Consider the following 13,772-nt stretch of genomic DNA (forward strand, 5'->3'; position numbering starts at 1 on the left):
TGGGTAAGCTTGTCGTGTTTTCCATAAACTCATTAACTGAAAGTTAACTGTTCGATTCAACATTGTTGTTTTGATGTTTTTGAATAGTATAATTGCTACATTTACAATCGTATCCCAGCCTCTGTCCCTCAAAGCCAGGATATAGCCTTAGGCAATATACAAAATCTTGAGGTTTTTATTATATTTTTGGGGCTTATTTCTGATCAACAGTCAGTTCATAATGCCAGATAAAAAAAAAAAACCCAAAAAAAACAGAATAAATCAGTGATATTTTGTATACTGTCTTGCGCAGAAGTTAGGGGGGGGCATAATTGAACGGTGACAGTTATTTTATTTGGAAAGAATATTGAATTATAATATCTTTGTCTGTGAGTTAAAGAATTAATTGAACGTTTGACGAATTTACAGCCTAAACGTTCACCATATAAATTTTAAGAAGCTTGATTTGACTTAAAGCTTAGAGATATCATCTGGTCAGATCTCATCTTTACGTATTTGACATTGACCCTTTTATAATTTTCTGTTGTTTTTTGATTGTTTGTTATTGTTGTTCTTTTTTCGCTTTATTTGACGCTAAAGTGCGAATTCGGCCCTTTTGGGCTTGTGATAGCCTTTTTTCAGCAATAAATCTTATCTTATCTCATTAGATATCATCTTAAGTTTAGGGCATTGCAATATAAGTTGGAAACAGCGAGTGAAGCGAGAAGCAAACTTTTAGTTGAATAATCAACGCTAGTTCAAATTAATTCACAAGCTAGGGATTGAGTTAAGTCAAACAGGGATTGATTTAAACCAGGGCTGAGGTACATAAGCTTGAGTTAAAAATGTTTTGAGTTGAACGAGGGTTCAGTTAAATAGTTTGGTTGAATTGGGCTCAGTTAAGCGAGGGTTGAGTCAGACGCATATCTCTAATTATAGAAGATGCTACCTGCCAAAGGTTAAATGAGTCCTTCTTCACACACACACCCCCTCCCACTTCCCCATGACCGTTGGTCTGATACGTTCATCCCTGGAAAAAAAAAGAAATTATAATAATAACAACAAAGATTGAATAATTAAACATCATTTTAAATTAATTGAGGGGGATTTGGTCATTCCAAAAATTTGTTCTCTGGTATTTACTTTAAAATGTGTTCAGCCAGAAATAAAGGTGTGATTTTTATTGAGGGCATTCTTCAACCTTAAAAGATGATTCGAGAAGTTGATTCAAGATCACATGTTTAAAATGTGTGGCAAATGGAATTTTCATCTCTGTATTATTTTGTAATTTTCAATTTAATGTGATTTCTTTTTTAGAGCAGAGTTCTCGCCACTATTGGGGTTACAAGGGGTTTTGGTGACCACGATCTCAAGGCTCAACTTGGCGGAGTTCCTATTAAACCCTTCCTGACGTCTCAGCCTGAAGTTCGGATTCTTGATCTCGAGCAAGAATCCATTACCGAACTAGATATTCTTGTAATGGGCTCTGATGGACTTTGGGATGTGACAAGCAGCGATATTGCAGCAAAAGTTGCCTTGTCTTCGATTCAGGGTTTCCTTCCTGAAGATGATTCTAGGTATAAATACAGGTAAATTTTCAATACCTTCGGTACCGTAGTAAAATGGCAATTCCTTATTGCGCAGTTTACATAAATTGAGAGCAAGAGAGGGAAAAAGGTGGAGTCACTTTTAGTAATGGAGATACGCCACCGAATATTTCAGGGAATTAGATTTTTCATGGTAGTTGGGGTCTGATGCTCCAACTGAAGGTTTTTTTAGACCCAAATATATATATATATATATATATATATATATATATATATATATATATATATATATATATATATATATATATATATATATATATATATATATACATCGTTTTGAGTTTGAATCAGGTATTCATTGTAACATTTGTTCGTTTTGAGTTTCATTTATTTATTGATAGTGATTTGGGGTAGTTTTACGCTTGGAAGATTATTTGACTTTATTTTGTCTCATTCTTGGCTTAATGGAGCTCTACTTTTCTTTGAAAAACTTGTCTTGTGGAGATATTTTTAAAAATTAATTTCTGTTCGTTTTTTATCTACATAGTCTTTTTCATGGAAAAAATAATATTTTAGATCTTTTCAGTTTTTCTATTAGAATCCATAGTATGGGTTGCTATTTGTATGCTTGAGAAACTTTGTCAGCAATTTTTAATCTAGACACAAACAGTATTTTTAATTTATTTTTTATAGCTTCTGAAGCTGACCTGAAAAATAAAACTTAATATCATTCCCCAAAGATTCTATCTATGCTCTTTGACAACCTAGATACACTTACACTCTTTTTATCTATTTAAATTGTAAGAGCCGAAGTAGGAATAGTGATATCCCCAAAAGTTTCAACTTAATACCCCCAGTCGTTCTCGATATATTGCTGAAGTGTCTTATTGGCAAACATGAACACAATGGCTTTTGATTTCTTTTACAGCAACATTCAGTTTTAAAGCATAATGGGCCAATTGCAAAATTTTTGGGGGGTTGACATGCCTAAATCCCCAAAGACTTAGTTGCTGGACCGTTCTACTATGCTGAACAAAATGGCTGTCTCAAAATTTTGACTAGATGCGTTTGAAAAATGAATTTGCTTGAGAGAAGGGCTTCTTGCCCTCGAACCTCGTGTTATTCTTAAACAGAGCACCATACACCCGCGCTGTAATTGGAGTGCAAAGAGGAGGATTTCCCCTTTCATATGTCTAGTATAGTATTTTCAACAAGTGAAAACATTTTAAATATATTTTGTTTTCAGTAAAGTGCAAATTATGTTCTGGTCTTGAGAAGGCATGAGGGTTGTCAGCCCTACTCATGTTAATTTTTGCTCGTTTTGAGTTTGACTCGGTTATTTATTGTATGATTTAAATAAACAAGATACGTTTGATGTGTTTTAACTTTTCAAACTTTAATAAATAGAAAATTATCAAAACTTTAAGGAATATATATCAGCATATGTAGCCTATACTAAGCTGACAATCCACAACCATGTTTTTTCAGTAAAGTGCAAATTATGTTCTGGTCTGGAGAAGGTATGGGGTTGTCAAAGACATAATTTCCAGACCTTTCAACTACGCTGAACAAAATGGCTATCTCAAAATTTTGGTGAAGTGTGTGTTAAGAGTTGATTGGCGTGTGAGGGGGGGGGGGAGCTTGTTGCCCTCCAATCACTTTTGAATATTGAAAGGGGCACTAACCCTTTCAATTTCCAATCGAATTAGCCATTTTCAATGTTTCTACGACATCAAATGAGCATCTCAAAATTTCTATCAGATGTATTTCGGGAAAATATGAGGTGGGGGGGGGGTATCCACCCTCCGATCATTCTAAATCTTAAAAAGAGTGCTCGAACTTCTGATTACCAATCTAATGAGCCCCCTCCGAAGTTTATGCGATCACCCTTTCTATATATACCTTATATGTCCCTAGGGCATAACTTACAACCCTTGCCCTGAGGGCTGAGGGGAGGGGTGTCATCCTCAAGAACATAATTTCTGGACCTTTCATTTACGTTGAACAACATGGCTATCTCAAAATTTTGAATGGATGTGTTTGGGAAAATAATGGGCGTGGGAGGGGGGTTAGTTGCCCTTCAATCACTTTCGACTATTAGAAAGGGCGCTGACCCTATCAACTTCCAATCGAATGAGCTGTTTTCAAAGTTTCTGCAATGGCAACCTCAAAATTTCTATCAGATGCATTTTGGGAAAATACGAGCCCTTTTCGAAGTTTCTACAACAACTCCTTCGATTCGAAGTGCCCTGGTCTAAAAAAAATAAATAAATAACATATTGTGCCCACATCACTCTTTACTTTTGCAGCGCTATTGCGCTGCCTATGATAGCGTACTAAAATGTTTGTTTTAACTTATATAGTTTTGTTGTAATATTGTTCTAGTTGTTTGGTTTTTGTGTAATTTTCTGTTGGATTTTCTTCTAACTGCATAGTAGATTCTAATTGATAATTTGTTTAAACATATTGATTGTTTCAAGGATAGATATACCTGATAAAGCTATTTGATTTGCTAAACGCAGGAAGAGAAAATATCCAAAACAAAAGTTTAAGAATGGGAGTGGTCTCTTATATGAACAGACTTGGAAATTTCATTAATCTAAAACAAGCATTCAATATCTGACTTGTCAGGTAGTGTTCAAAAAAATTTTTTTTTAATAGTGCCAGGTCATAAAAATGTCATTTTTAGCATATGAATTGTCCTTGTAAACAAATTTATAAAAAGATGAACAAGACATAGATATATAATAAAATCGGTTTAAGGAACTAAATGACTTCTTCAGTTGTATATCCGATACATTTAACAGAATCAATGACTCGATAAATCGTCTTTACAATTTCTATTTATTTCGTCTACCATACACAGCAGTAGTTATATTACCATAAATGCACATAGGTCCGCCTCTAGGACTGGGGAGGCAGAGGGTTTGTCATGAAGGCTGGGCGTCTCTTTTTCTTTTAATAATGTTTCTTCTCTGAAATATTTCTTAAACTTTTTCTTTTTGTTTAAATAAAATAAACTTATTTTGAAATCTTAATATAGATGGCGTATTAATCCATACACTTTTCTGTAATAATCTTAGTTCTCTTTGCCGATGTTATAGGCCTGAACTAGACGGAAGCATGGTAACAAAAAAATTACCACTAAATTCTGTAACATGTTTTAATTATCGTAATTGGTGTAGTTGTCAGTTAAACCCTTTTGTATGTATTTTACAGTCTTTGTTTTAAATCCATCAGACAACAGAAAGTGATAAAAAGTCGAAGAAGAAAAAGTAGGTCCTTTCAATCTGTAAAATAGATGTGCAGTGATAAGAAACAACAATCTTCTCACGAATTAACTGAATTGACCAGAATTGCCTTTTTTATTTGACCAGAGGACAAGCCGCGATGAGGTTTCCTTGAATTTCTTGCCAGAAAAATGTTTGCAGGGCTTTTTGGCTTCATTCGGTGAATTTGTATCGGCCCACATCCTTGACTCTACTTTTGTCTCAGAAATTAGGGACTATGGCCAGGCTACGTCTCAACGATCATGTTTATCAATGATTTAGCCGTTTGATGATGATAACGAGCTGAAAAAGGAGATCACGTGCTGGCTGAAGAAATAGGTGATAGATTTAAGTGCTGATATAATTTCTAAGCTATTGCAGAGTTATAATAAGTGTCTGAATGTGAATGCTAGTTCGTTGAAAAGTATATCAAGATTGTAATTTTGAGATGTATATAATGCATACTTCTTGATTTAGTTGCCGCAATCTAGTAAAAGGCGTACCCAAGCCCATAGTAACTAAAAGTTGAAAATAAATAATCAGAGGCTACTTCCTGAAGGACCTTCGTACATTTCACACCAACCACAAATGTCCAACTGAGTGTCTTTGAGATATTCTTAACTAGAGTGAGTATTTTGAAAGCCCTCAAATACTATATCTCTGTCAAAGCAAACAAAGATGGATGGATGTACTATTTTAAGAAAATGGTGACGAAAAAGCTTAGGAACTGAAATTCATTATTGATTTGTCAGAGAGCCATGGATACCCCCAAATAAGGACAAACGAACTGCCCTTTATAGCATAATAACCAAGCAGCCTGCAGCGTTTGTGTAGAGCACTATACCAGTAATATCTGCACATCACTTTAAAAAAGCTGAAAAAAGGAAGCCTCAAAGTGAAATTCCTTTGCTTGTATTTTTTTAAAGAAAAGATAAAAACACTGTGGAATCACAGTGAAATATTTTTGTAAGGAGGCAGATACAATTGGTGCTCTAATCTGGCTAGATACTCATCAAGTGCTGAAAATCATTTGGTTCCACAAACGAAACAGAAACAACAGGAGTGTATAGATTTCTTTGTAGAAACGACATCTTTCTCAAGAAAATTAATACCCTGATAGTTGGAGATGTGGTGAACACAGTAAGGGGGGGGGGGGGGGATAAACAAATCCGGAAAACCTATAGAAGATTTAACTAACATTTACCCTAACAGTATACTTGCTTCACCTTTCTCCTCACTGACTCATTGCAGTCAGGGAGCCATTCACTGAAAATGTGACAGGAATGTGGTCAGTGACCAGTAGAAAGTTTGACAAAAGAATATGGGGTAATCAGTAGTGCTGCTCAGTAATATAGGAGGTGTTTACTCGGCTTGGACATATTAGTCCGTGAAAAAAAAATGTTTTTGTGTCGTAAAAAAAGATTTGTATTTTCAATATTTATGACACAGTCCATGGCTTTTGATGTCTCTGAGTATCAGCCCAATTGATGTATGGTAGGACTTATCACCAAGGATCTTGAAACTTGCTATTGTATCGTTTTTGCTCGTCTAAGAAATAAAAAAAAAACGCTTTAATATAAAAGTATTTGACGAGTAACGGATATTTCGGTGCTCTCGAGCTTGAAAAATATGACTATACACTTATTAATGCAAACATCTGCTCAGGAATTTACGCAAATTAGCTTGAAGATGAATGTTTTTTTCATTTCATCCTTAAGTACAATTATTAATATCAAGATAAAAAAAACGGGATATTCTTCGAATGATTACCTGCTAATTACTTCGTATAATACACTGATTAAATAACCCACTTTAAATGGCACTGGCTCAGCATATCAAACTTTCTCCAAATTTAGATGAAAAAAAAATCAAACATGATGGACAAGGCCGTATCCAGGGGGGGACTAGAAGAATTAATCATACAGCATAGAAGAGGTATTCTAAGATTTCCTACCACAGCCACACACTAAATCACAAGGTTAATTCCCCCGCACATGAATAATTTTCTTTTTTTACGGCATATGAATGTGTATTACCCAGGGGACCTGCCATCTGACAATTGATTAAGGGCTAGCACAACTGGCGTAACCTCACTGTTCAGGAATGTCCAGCCAAACTTCGGCTTTGCTGGGTTCACTTGCAAAAGATAAAATAAAAAAAACAATGTCTTACTGGACGTGCTTGCAATTCGCATGATACACACGACTGCAATGTTGGATGGCCGCATATATTTGAGCTCTCGCTTTTGAGAGTATAAAAACAACGCAAGCTATAAATACATCTCGAATCATTTGGTATCCATCTCAGCCACCAATTTTCCATAATGGAAAAACTGTTATGAAACCTGTACCCTTTCTTTTTACTATTTCCTGAACTTATCAGTTTTGAGATGCACAGGAATTTTCAAAATTGCCAGTTGTAGGTAAACACCAACAAGATAGCGGTTGGTGAATTGGGAGCCTGCAGTTAAAGGGCCCATTACCTTACTGCCTTGATTTTAGTCAATCACTTGACTATTCTAAGTTCCTGTATATATTTCAGCTTGGATTAGCCAACTGGCTGGCTAGTTGGTGATTCCATTGATTCGACTGAATTTTTCTGTTAAGCTGAACTTATGGAAAGCTGATGGAATGGTCATGTTTGCGCTGGGTAGATTCCTCTGCCTATTTATTTATTTCTAACCCGTCAACCAATACAAAAACAGTACACAAAGTCGAAGAGAAAACGACAAAATACGGGAATAAGGACAAAAGACATCACAACGTTTATCAGAACAATTAATAAAGATTATCTATTAAACACTGAACAACTGTTACATGCATACAACTTTAAACATCACTGTATAAGAAGGGGATGTCATAGATTTAAGTTAAAAAATGGCTCACTCCACTTCTTTGCTTACAGTCTAAAAATAAAATGGGCTAGAGAATATCTGGGTCACTCATTTTGTTGAAACACAAATCTTCTATACATGCTGTTTCTAAAAAAAAAACAAAAAAAAAACATAGCGGGGTCAATTTACAAGCTGAACAACTTAACGCCAGAAAAAGAAATCAGGCTTAAAGCATAAATATTAATCGTATTTCAATTATTTTTGTTTCGGGCTATGAGTAATTTTGGAGCTCTTCTGTGTTTTTTTTATTGATTTTAAGAGAACTTTTTGTAGTCGAGATGGATTTTGTAGAAAATTAATTAAAAAAAACTTTTTCCACAAAATAAGTTTTTCAAAGAAAAATAAAGAACTCCATTAGACAAAAAATGAGCAAAAATAATCTGCCAAGCGTGAAACTACCAAAAATCAGCATCGATAAATGAATGAACCCCAAAACGAAAAGAAATTACAATAAATAACCGAGTCAAACTCAAAACGAGCACAAATTAACATAAGTAGGGCTCAAAACCCCTATGCCTTCCTTAGTAATAACGAAAGTTGCACTTTACTGAAAAATATAAATGTTTTTACTTTTATAACTTTAATAAATCAAATAATATTAACATTTTTAATACTAAATATCAGTATATGTAGATTTAACTGACAATGCACATTCATTTGGTCTTTTTTCAGTAAAGTGCAAAATTTTGTTCGATTGAGATAGCCCAATCAAATGAGCCTGTTTTGAAGTTTCTACGACAACGCCTTCTGTAAAAACCTTGTATGCCGCCAGGGTATAACTTAAAACCCTTGCCCTGAGGGCTCTGGGGGAGTGCCCTCCTCAAAAACATATTTTCTAGCTGGAAATCAACTACGCTCAACAAAATGCTTATCTCAAAATTTTAATTGGAAGTGTTTGGAGAAATGATGGGCTTGGGGGGGGGGGCTAGTTGCCCTCCAATCACTTTTGACTATTAAAAAGGGCACCATCCCTTGGAATTTCCAATCGAATGAGCCTTTTTTGAAGTTTCTACGATAACGCCTTCTATAAAAACCTTATATGCCCCCAGGGAATAACTTAAAACTCTTGCCCTGAGGGTTGTGGGGAAGTATCCTCCTCAAAAACATATTTTTATTTGGAAATCAGCTACGCTGAACAAAATAGCTATCTCAAAATTTTGATTGGATGTGTTTGGGAGAATGATGGGCGCGGGGGGGGGCTACTTGCCCTCCAGTCACTTTCGGCTATTAAAAAGGGTACTAGCCCTTCGAATTTCCAATTTAATGAGCCTGTTTCGAAGTGTCTACGACAAAGCCTTCTATAAAAACGATATATACCCCCAGGGCATAACTTAAAACCCTTGCCTTGAGGGCTGTGGGGGAGTGTCCTCCTCAAAACATATTTTCTATCAGGAAATCAACTACGCTGAACAAAATGGCTATCTCAAAATTTTAATTGGATGTGTTTGGGGGAATGATGGACGAGAGAGGGGAGCTAGTTCCCCTCAAATCACTTTCGACTATTAACAAAGGCACTAGACCTTTGAATTTCCAATCGAATGAGCCCTTTTACAAGTTTCTACGACGTTTCTTACATGGTCCCAGGGCATAACTTATAACCCTTGCTCTCAAGACTGTGGGGGAATGTCCTGCTCAAAAGTATAATTTCCTGAACTTTAACTGCGTGGAACAAAATGGCTATCTCAAAATTTTGATTGGATGTGTTTGGAGAAATGGTGGGCGTGGAAGGGGTGTTAGTTGCCTTCCAATTACTTTTGACTGTCAAAAAGGGCACAAGCCATTTCAATGTCTATTTGAATGAGCCCTTTTTGAAGTTTCTACAACAACGCGTTCTATAAAAACTTTATATGCCGCCAGGGTATAACTTAAAACACTTGTCCTGAGAGCTGTGAGGGGGTTGTCACCCTCAAAGACCTAATTTACAGAACTTAAAACTACGTTAAACAAAATGGCTATCTCACAATTTTGATTGGATTTGCTTGGGGAAAAGGTGGGCGTGAGAAGGGGGCTAGTTACCGTCCAATCACTTTCAACTATTAGAAAGGGCACTAGCCCTTTCAATTTCCAATGGAATGAGCCTTTTTTGAAGTTTCTACGACAACGCCTTCTGTAAAAACCTTATATGCCCCCAGGGAATAACTTAAAATTCTTGCCCTGAGGGTTGTGGGGAAGTATCCTCCTCAAAAACATATTTTTTATTTGGAAATCAGCTACGCTGAACAAAATGGCTATCTCAAAATTTTGATTGGATGTGTTGGGGGGAATGATGGGAGGGGGGGGGGGGGCTAATTTCCCTCACAACATTTTCAAACATTAAACAAGTCACGAGACCTTTGATTTTTCAAATAAATCAGTCTGTATTGAAGTTTTTCTAACAGCACCTTCCGTGAAAACTTTAGTTAGCGCCAAGGCCTAAGATAAAACCTTTGACCGGGGTGTTGGGGGGGAGTGTCAGCATCTAAATCTTGTATTTTATCTGGAAATCAACTACGATGAAGAAAATGGCAGTCTTAAAATTTTGATTGGATATGTTTGGGGGAATGATGGACGAGAGAGGGGAGCTAGTTCCCCTCAAATCACTTTCGACTATTAACAAAGGCACTAGACCTTTGATTTTCCAATCGAATGAGCCCTTTTACTAGTTTCTACGACACAGATTTCAATAAAACTTATATGGTCCCAGGGCATAACTTATAACCCTTGCTCTCAAGACTGTGGGGGAGTATCCTGCTCAAAAGTATAATTTCCTGAACTTTAACTGCGTGGAAGAAAATGGTTATCTCAAAATTTTGATTGGATGTGTTTGGGGAAATGGTGGGCGTGGAAGGGGTGTTAGTTGCCTTCCAATTACTTTTGACTATTAAAAAGGGCACAAGCCATTTCAATTTCTAATCGAATGAGCCCTTTTTGAATTTTCTACGACTACGCGTTCTATAAAAACTTTATATGCCCCAGGGCATAACTTACGACCCTTGTCCTGAGGGCTGTGAGGGGGCTATCATCCTCAAAGACCTAATTTCCAGAACTTAAAACTACGTTAAACAAAATGGCTATCTCAAAATTTTGATTGGATGTGTTTGGGGAAAAGGTGGGCGTGAGAGGGGGGCTAGTTACCGTCCAATCACTTTCAAGTATTAAAAAGGGCCCTAGCCCTTTGAATTTCCAATGTAATGAGCCTTTTTTGAAGTTTCTACGACAACTCCTTCTGTAAAAACCTTAAACGTCCCCAGGTCATAACTTAAAACCCTTTCCCTGATGGTAGTGGGGGAGTGTCCTCCTCAAAAACATATTTTCTATCTGGAAATCAACTACGCTGAACTTTATGGCTATCTCAAAATTTTGATTGGATGTGTTTGGGAGAATGATGGGCGTGGGGGGGGGGGCTAATTGCCCTCCAATCACTTTAGACTATTAAAAAGGGTACTGGCCCTTCGAATTTCCAATTGAATGAGCCTGTTTTGAAGTTTCTACGACAACGCCTTCTATAAAAACCTTATATGCCCCCAGGGCATAACTTAAGACCCTTGCCCTGAGGGTTGTGGGGGTGTCCTCCTCAAAAACATATTTTCTATCAGGAAATCAACTACGCTGAACAAAATGGCTATCTCAAAATTTTAATTGGATGTGTTTGGGGGAATGATGGACGAGAGAGGGGAGCTAGTTCCCCTCAAATCACTTTTGACTATTAACAAGGGCACTAGACCTTTGAATTTCCAATCGAATGAGCCCTTTTACAAGTTTCTACGACACATATTTCAATAAAACTTATATGGTCCCAGGGCATAACTTATAACCCTTGCTCTCAAGACTGTGGGGGAATGTCCTGCTCAAAGGTATAATTTCCTGAACTTTAACTGTGTGGAACATAATGGCTATCTCAAAATTTTGATTGGATGTGTTTGGGGAAATGGTGGGCGTGGAAGGGGTGTTAGTTGCCTTCCAATTACTTTCGACTGTCAAAAAGGACACTAGCCATTTCAATTTCTAATGGAATGAGCCCTTTTTCAAGTTTCTACGACAACGCGTTCTATAAAAACCTTATATGTCCCAGGGCATAACTTACAACCCTTGCCCTGATGTCGGTGAGGGGGCTATCACCCTCAAAGACCTAGTTTACAGAACTTAAAACTACGTTAAACAAAATGGCTATCTCATAATTTTGATTGGATTTGTTTGGGGAAAAGGTGGGCGTGAGAAGGGGGTTAGTTACCTTCCAATCACTTTCAACTATTAGAAAGGGCACTAGCCCTTTCAATTTCCAATGGAATGAGCCTTTTTTGAAGCTTCTACGACAACGCCTTCTGTAAAAACCTTATATGCCCCCAGGGCTTAACTTACAACCCTTGCCCCGAGAGTTGTGGGGGAGTGTCCTCCTCAAAAACATATTTTCTATCTGGAAATCAACTACGCTGAACAAAATGACTATCTCAAAATTTTGATTGGATGTTTTTGGGGGAATGTTGGGCGGGGGGGCTAGTTGCTCTCCAATCACTTTCGACTATTAAAAAGGGCACTAGCCCTTTGAATTTCCAGTCGAAGAGCCTTTCTTGAAGTTTCTACGACAATCAACGACAAACTATAAAAACCTTATATAACCCCAGGGCATAACTTAAAACCCTTGCCCCGAGGGTTGTAGTGGAGTGTCCTCCTTAAAAACATTTTCTGTCTGGAAATCAACTACGCTGAACAAAATGGCTATCTCAAAATTTTGATTGGATGTGTGGGGGAATGATGGGCGTCGGGGGGAGGGTAGTTGCCCTCCAGTCACTTTCAACTAGTATAAACGGCACTAGTCCTTTTAATTACCCATAGAAATAGCCCCTCTTGAAGTTTCTATGACAATGCCTTCTATAAAAAACTTATTTACACCCAGGTCATAACTTAAAACCCTTGCCCCCAGGGTTGTGGGGGAGTGTCCTCCTCAAAAACATATTTTCTATCTGGAAATCAACTACGCTTAACAAAATGGCTATCTCAAAATTTTGATTGGATGTTTTTGGGAAATGATGGGCGTTTGGGGGGGGGGGGGGCTAGTTGCCCTCCAATAACTTTCGAATATTAAAAAGGGCCCTAGCCCTTTGAATTTTAATTCGAATGAGCCTTTCTTGAAGTTTCTACGTCAACGCCTTCTATAAAAACCTTATTTGCCCCCAGGGCATAACCTAAAACCCTTGCCCCTAGGGTTGTGGGGAGTGTACTCCTCAAAAACATATATTCTATCTGGAAATCATCTACGCTGAAGAAAATGGCTATCTCAAAAATTTGATGGGATGTGTTTGGAGGAATGACGGGCGGGGGGGGGAGGGCTAGCTGCCCTCCAATCACTTTCGACTATTAAAATGGGCACTAGCCCTTTGAATTTCCAGTCGAATGAGCCTTTTGTGAAGTTTTTATGACAGCGCCTTCTATAAAAACCTTATATGCCCCCAGGGCATAACTTATAACCCTTGCCCCTAGGGTTGTGGGGGAGTGTCCTCCTCAAAAAAATATTTTCTATGTGGAAATCAACTGCGCTAAACAAAATGGCTATCTCAAAATTTTGATTGGATTTGTTTGGGGGAATGATTGCGTGAGGGGGGGCTCGTTGCCCTCCAATCACTTTCGACTATTAAAAAGGGCAATAGCCCTTTTAATTTCCAATCGAATGAGCCTTTTCTGAAGTTTCTACGTAACGCCTTCTATAAAAACCTTATATGCCCCCAGGGCATAACTTAAAACCCTTGCCCAGAGGGTTGTGGGGGAGTGTCCTCCTCAAAAACATATTTTCTATTTGGAAATCAACTACGCTGAACATAATGGCTATATCAAAATTTTGATGGTATGTGTTTCGGAAAAGGATGGGCGTGGGGGGGGGGGCTATTGGCCCTCCAATCGCTTTTGACTATTAAAAAAGGTACTATCCCTTGTAATTTCTAATTAAATGTGCCTTTATTGAAGTTTCTACGACAACCAACGACAAACTATAAAAACCTTATATAACCCCAGGGCATAACGTAAAACCCTTGCCCCGAGGGTTGTAGTGGAGTGTCCTCCTCAAAAACATATTTTCTGTTTGGAAATCATCTACGCTGAACAAAATGGCTA

General features: G+C 37.4%; 1 protein-coding gene across 1 annotated transcript in view; it reads left to right on the top strand.

Moving 5' to 3' along the window:
- The window catches only part of LOC148943542 (protein phosphatase 1H), a 61,481-nt gene that overhangs the window by 28,188 nt on the left and 19,521 nt on the right, over positions 1–13,772 (top strand). Inside the window, exon 7 of the mRNA XM_089101022.1 lies at positions 1,297–1,568. Coding sequence (XP_088957148.1) covers positions 1,297–1,568 — 272 coding nt within the window. The remainder of the gene's footprint in view (positions 1–1,296; positions 1,569–13,772) is intronic.

The sequence above is a fragment of the Artemia sp. Qi Xiang Cuo genome, chromosome 15 (genome assembly GCF_049724085.1).
Source record: "Artemia sp. Qi Xiang Cuo chromosome 15, ASM4972408v1, whole genome shotgun sequence".
Lineage (NCBI taxonomy): Eukaryota > Metazoa > Arthropoda > Branchiopoda > Anostraca > Artemiidae > Artemia > Artemia sp. Qi Xiang Cuo.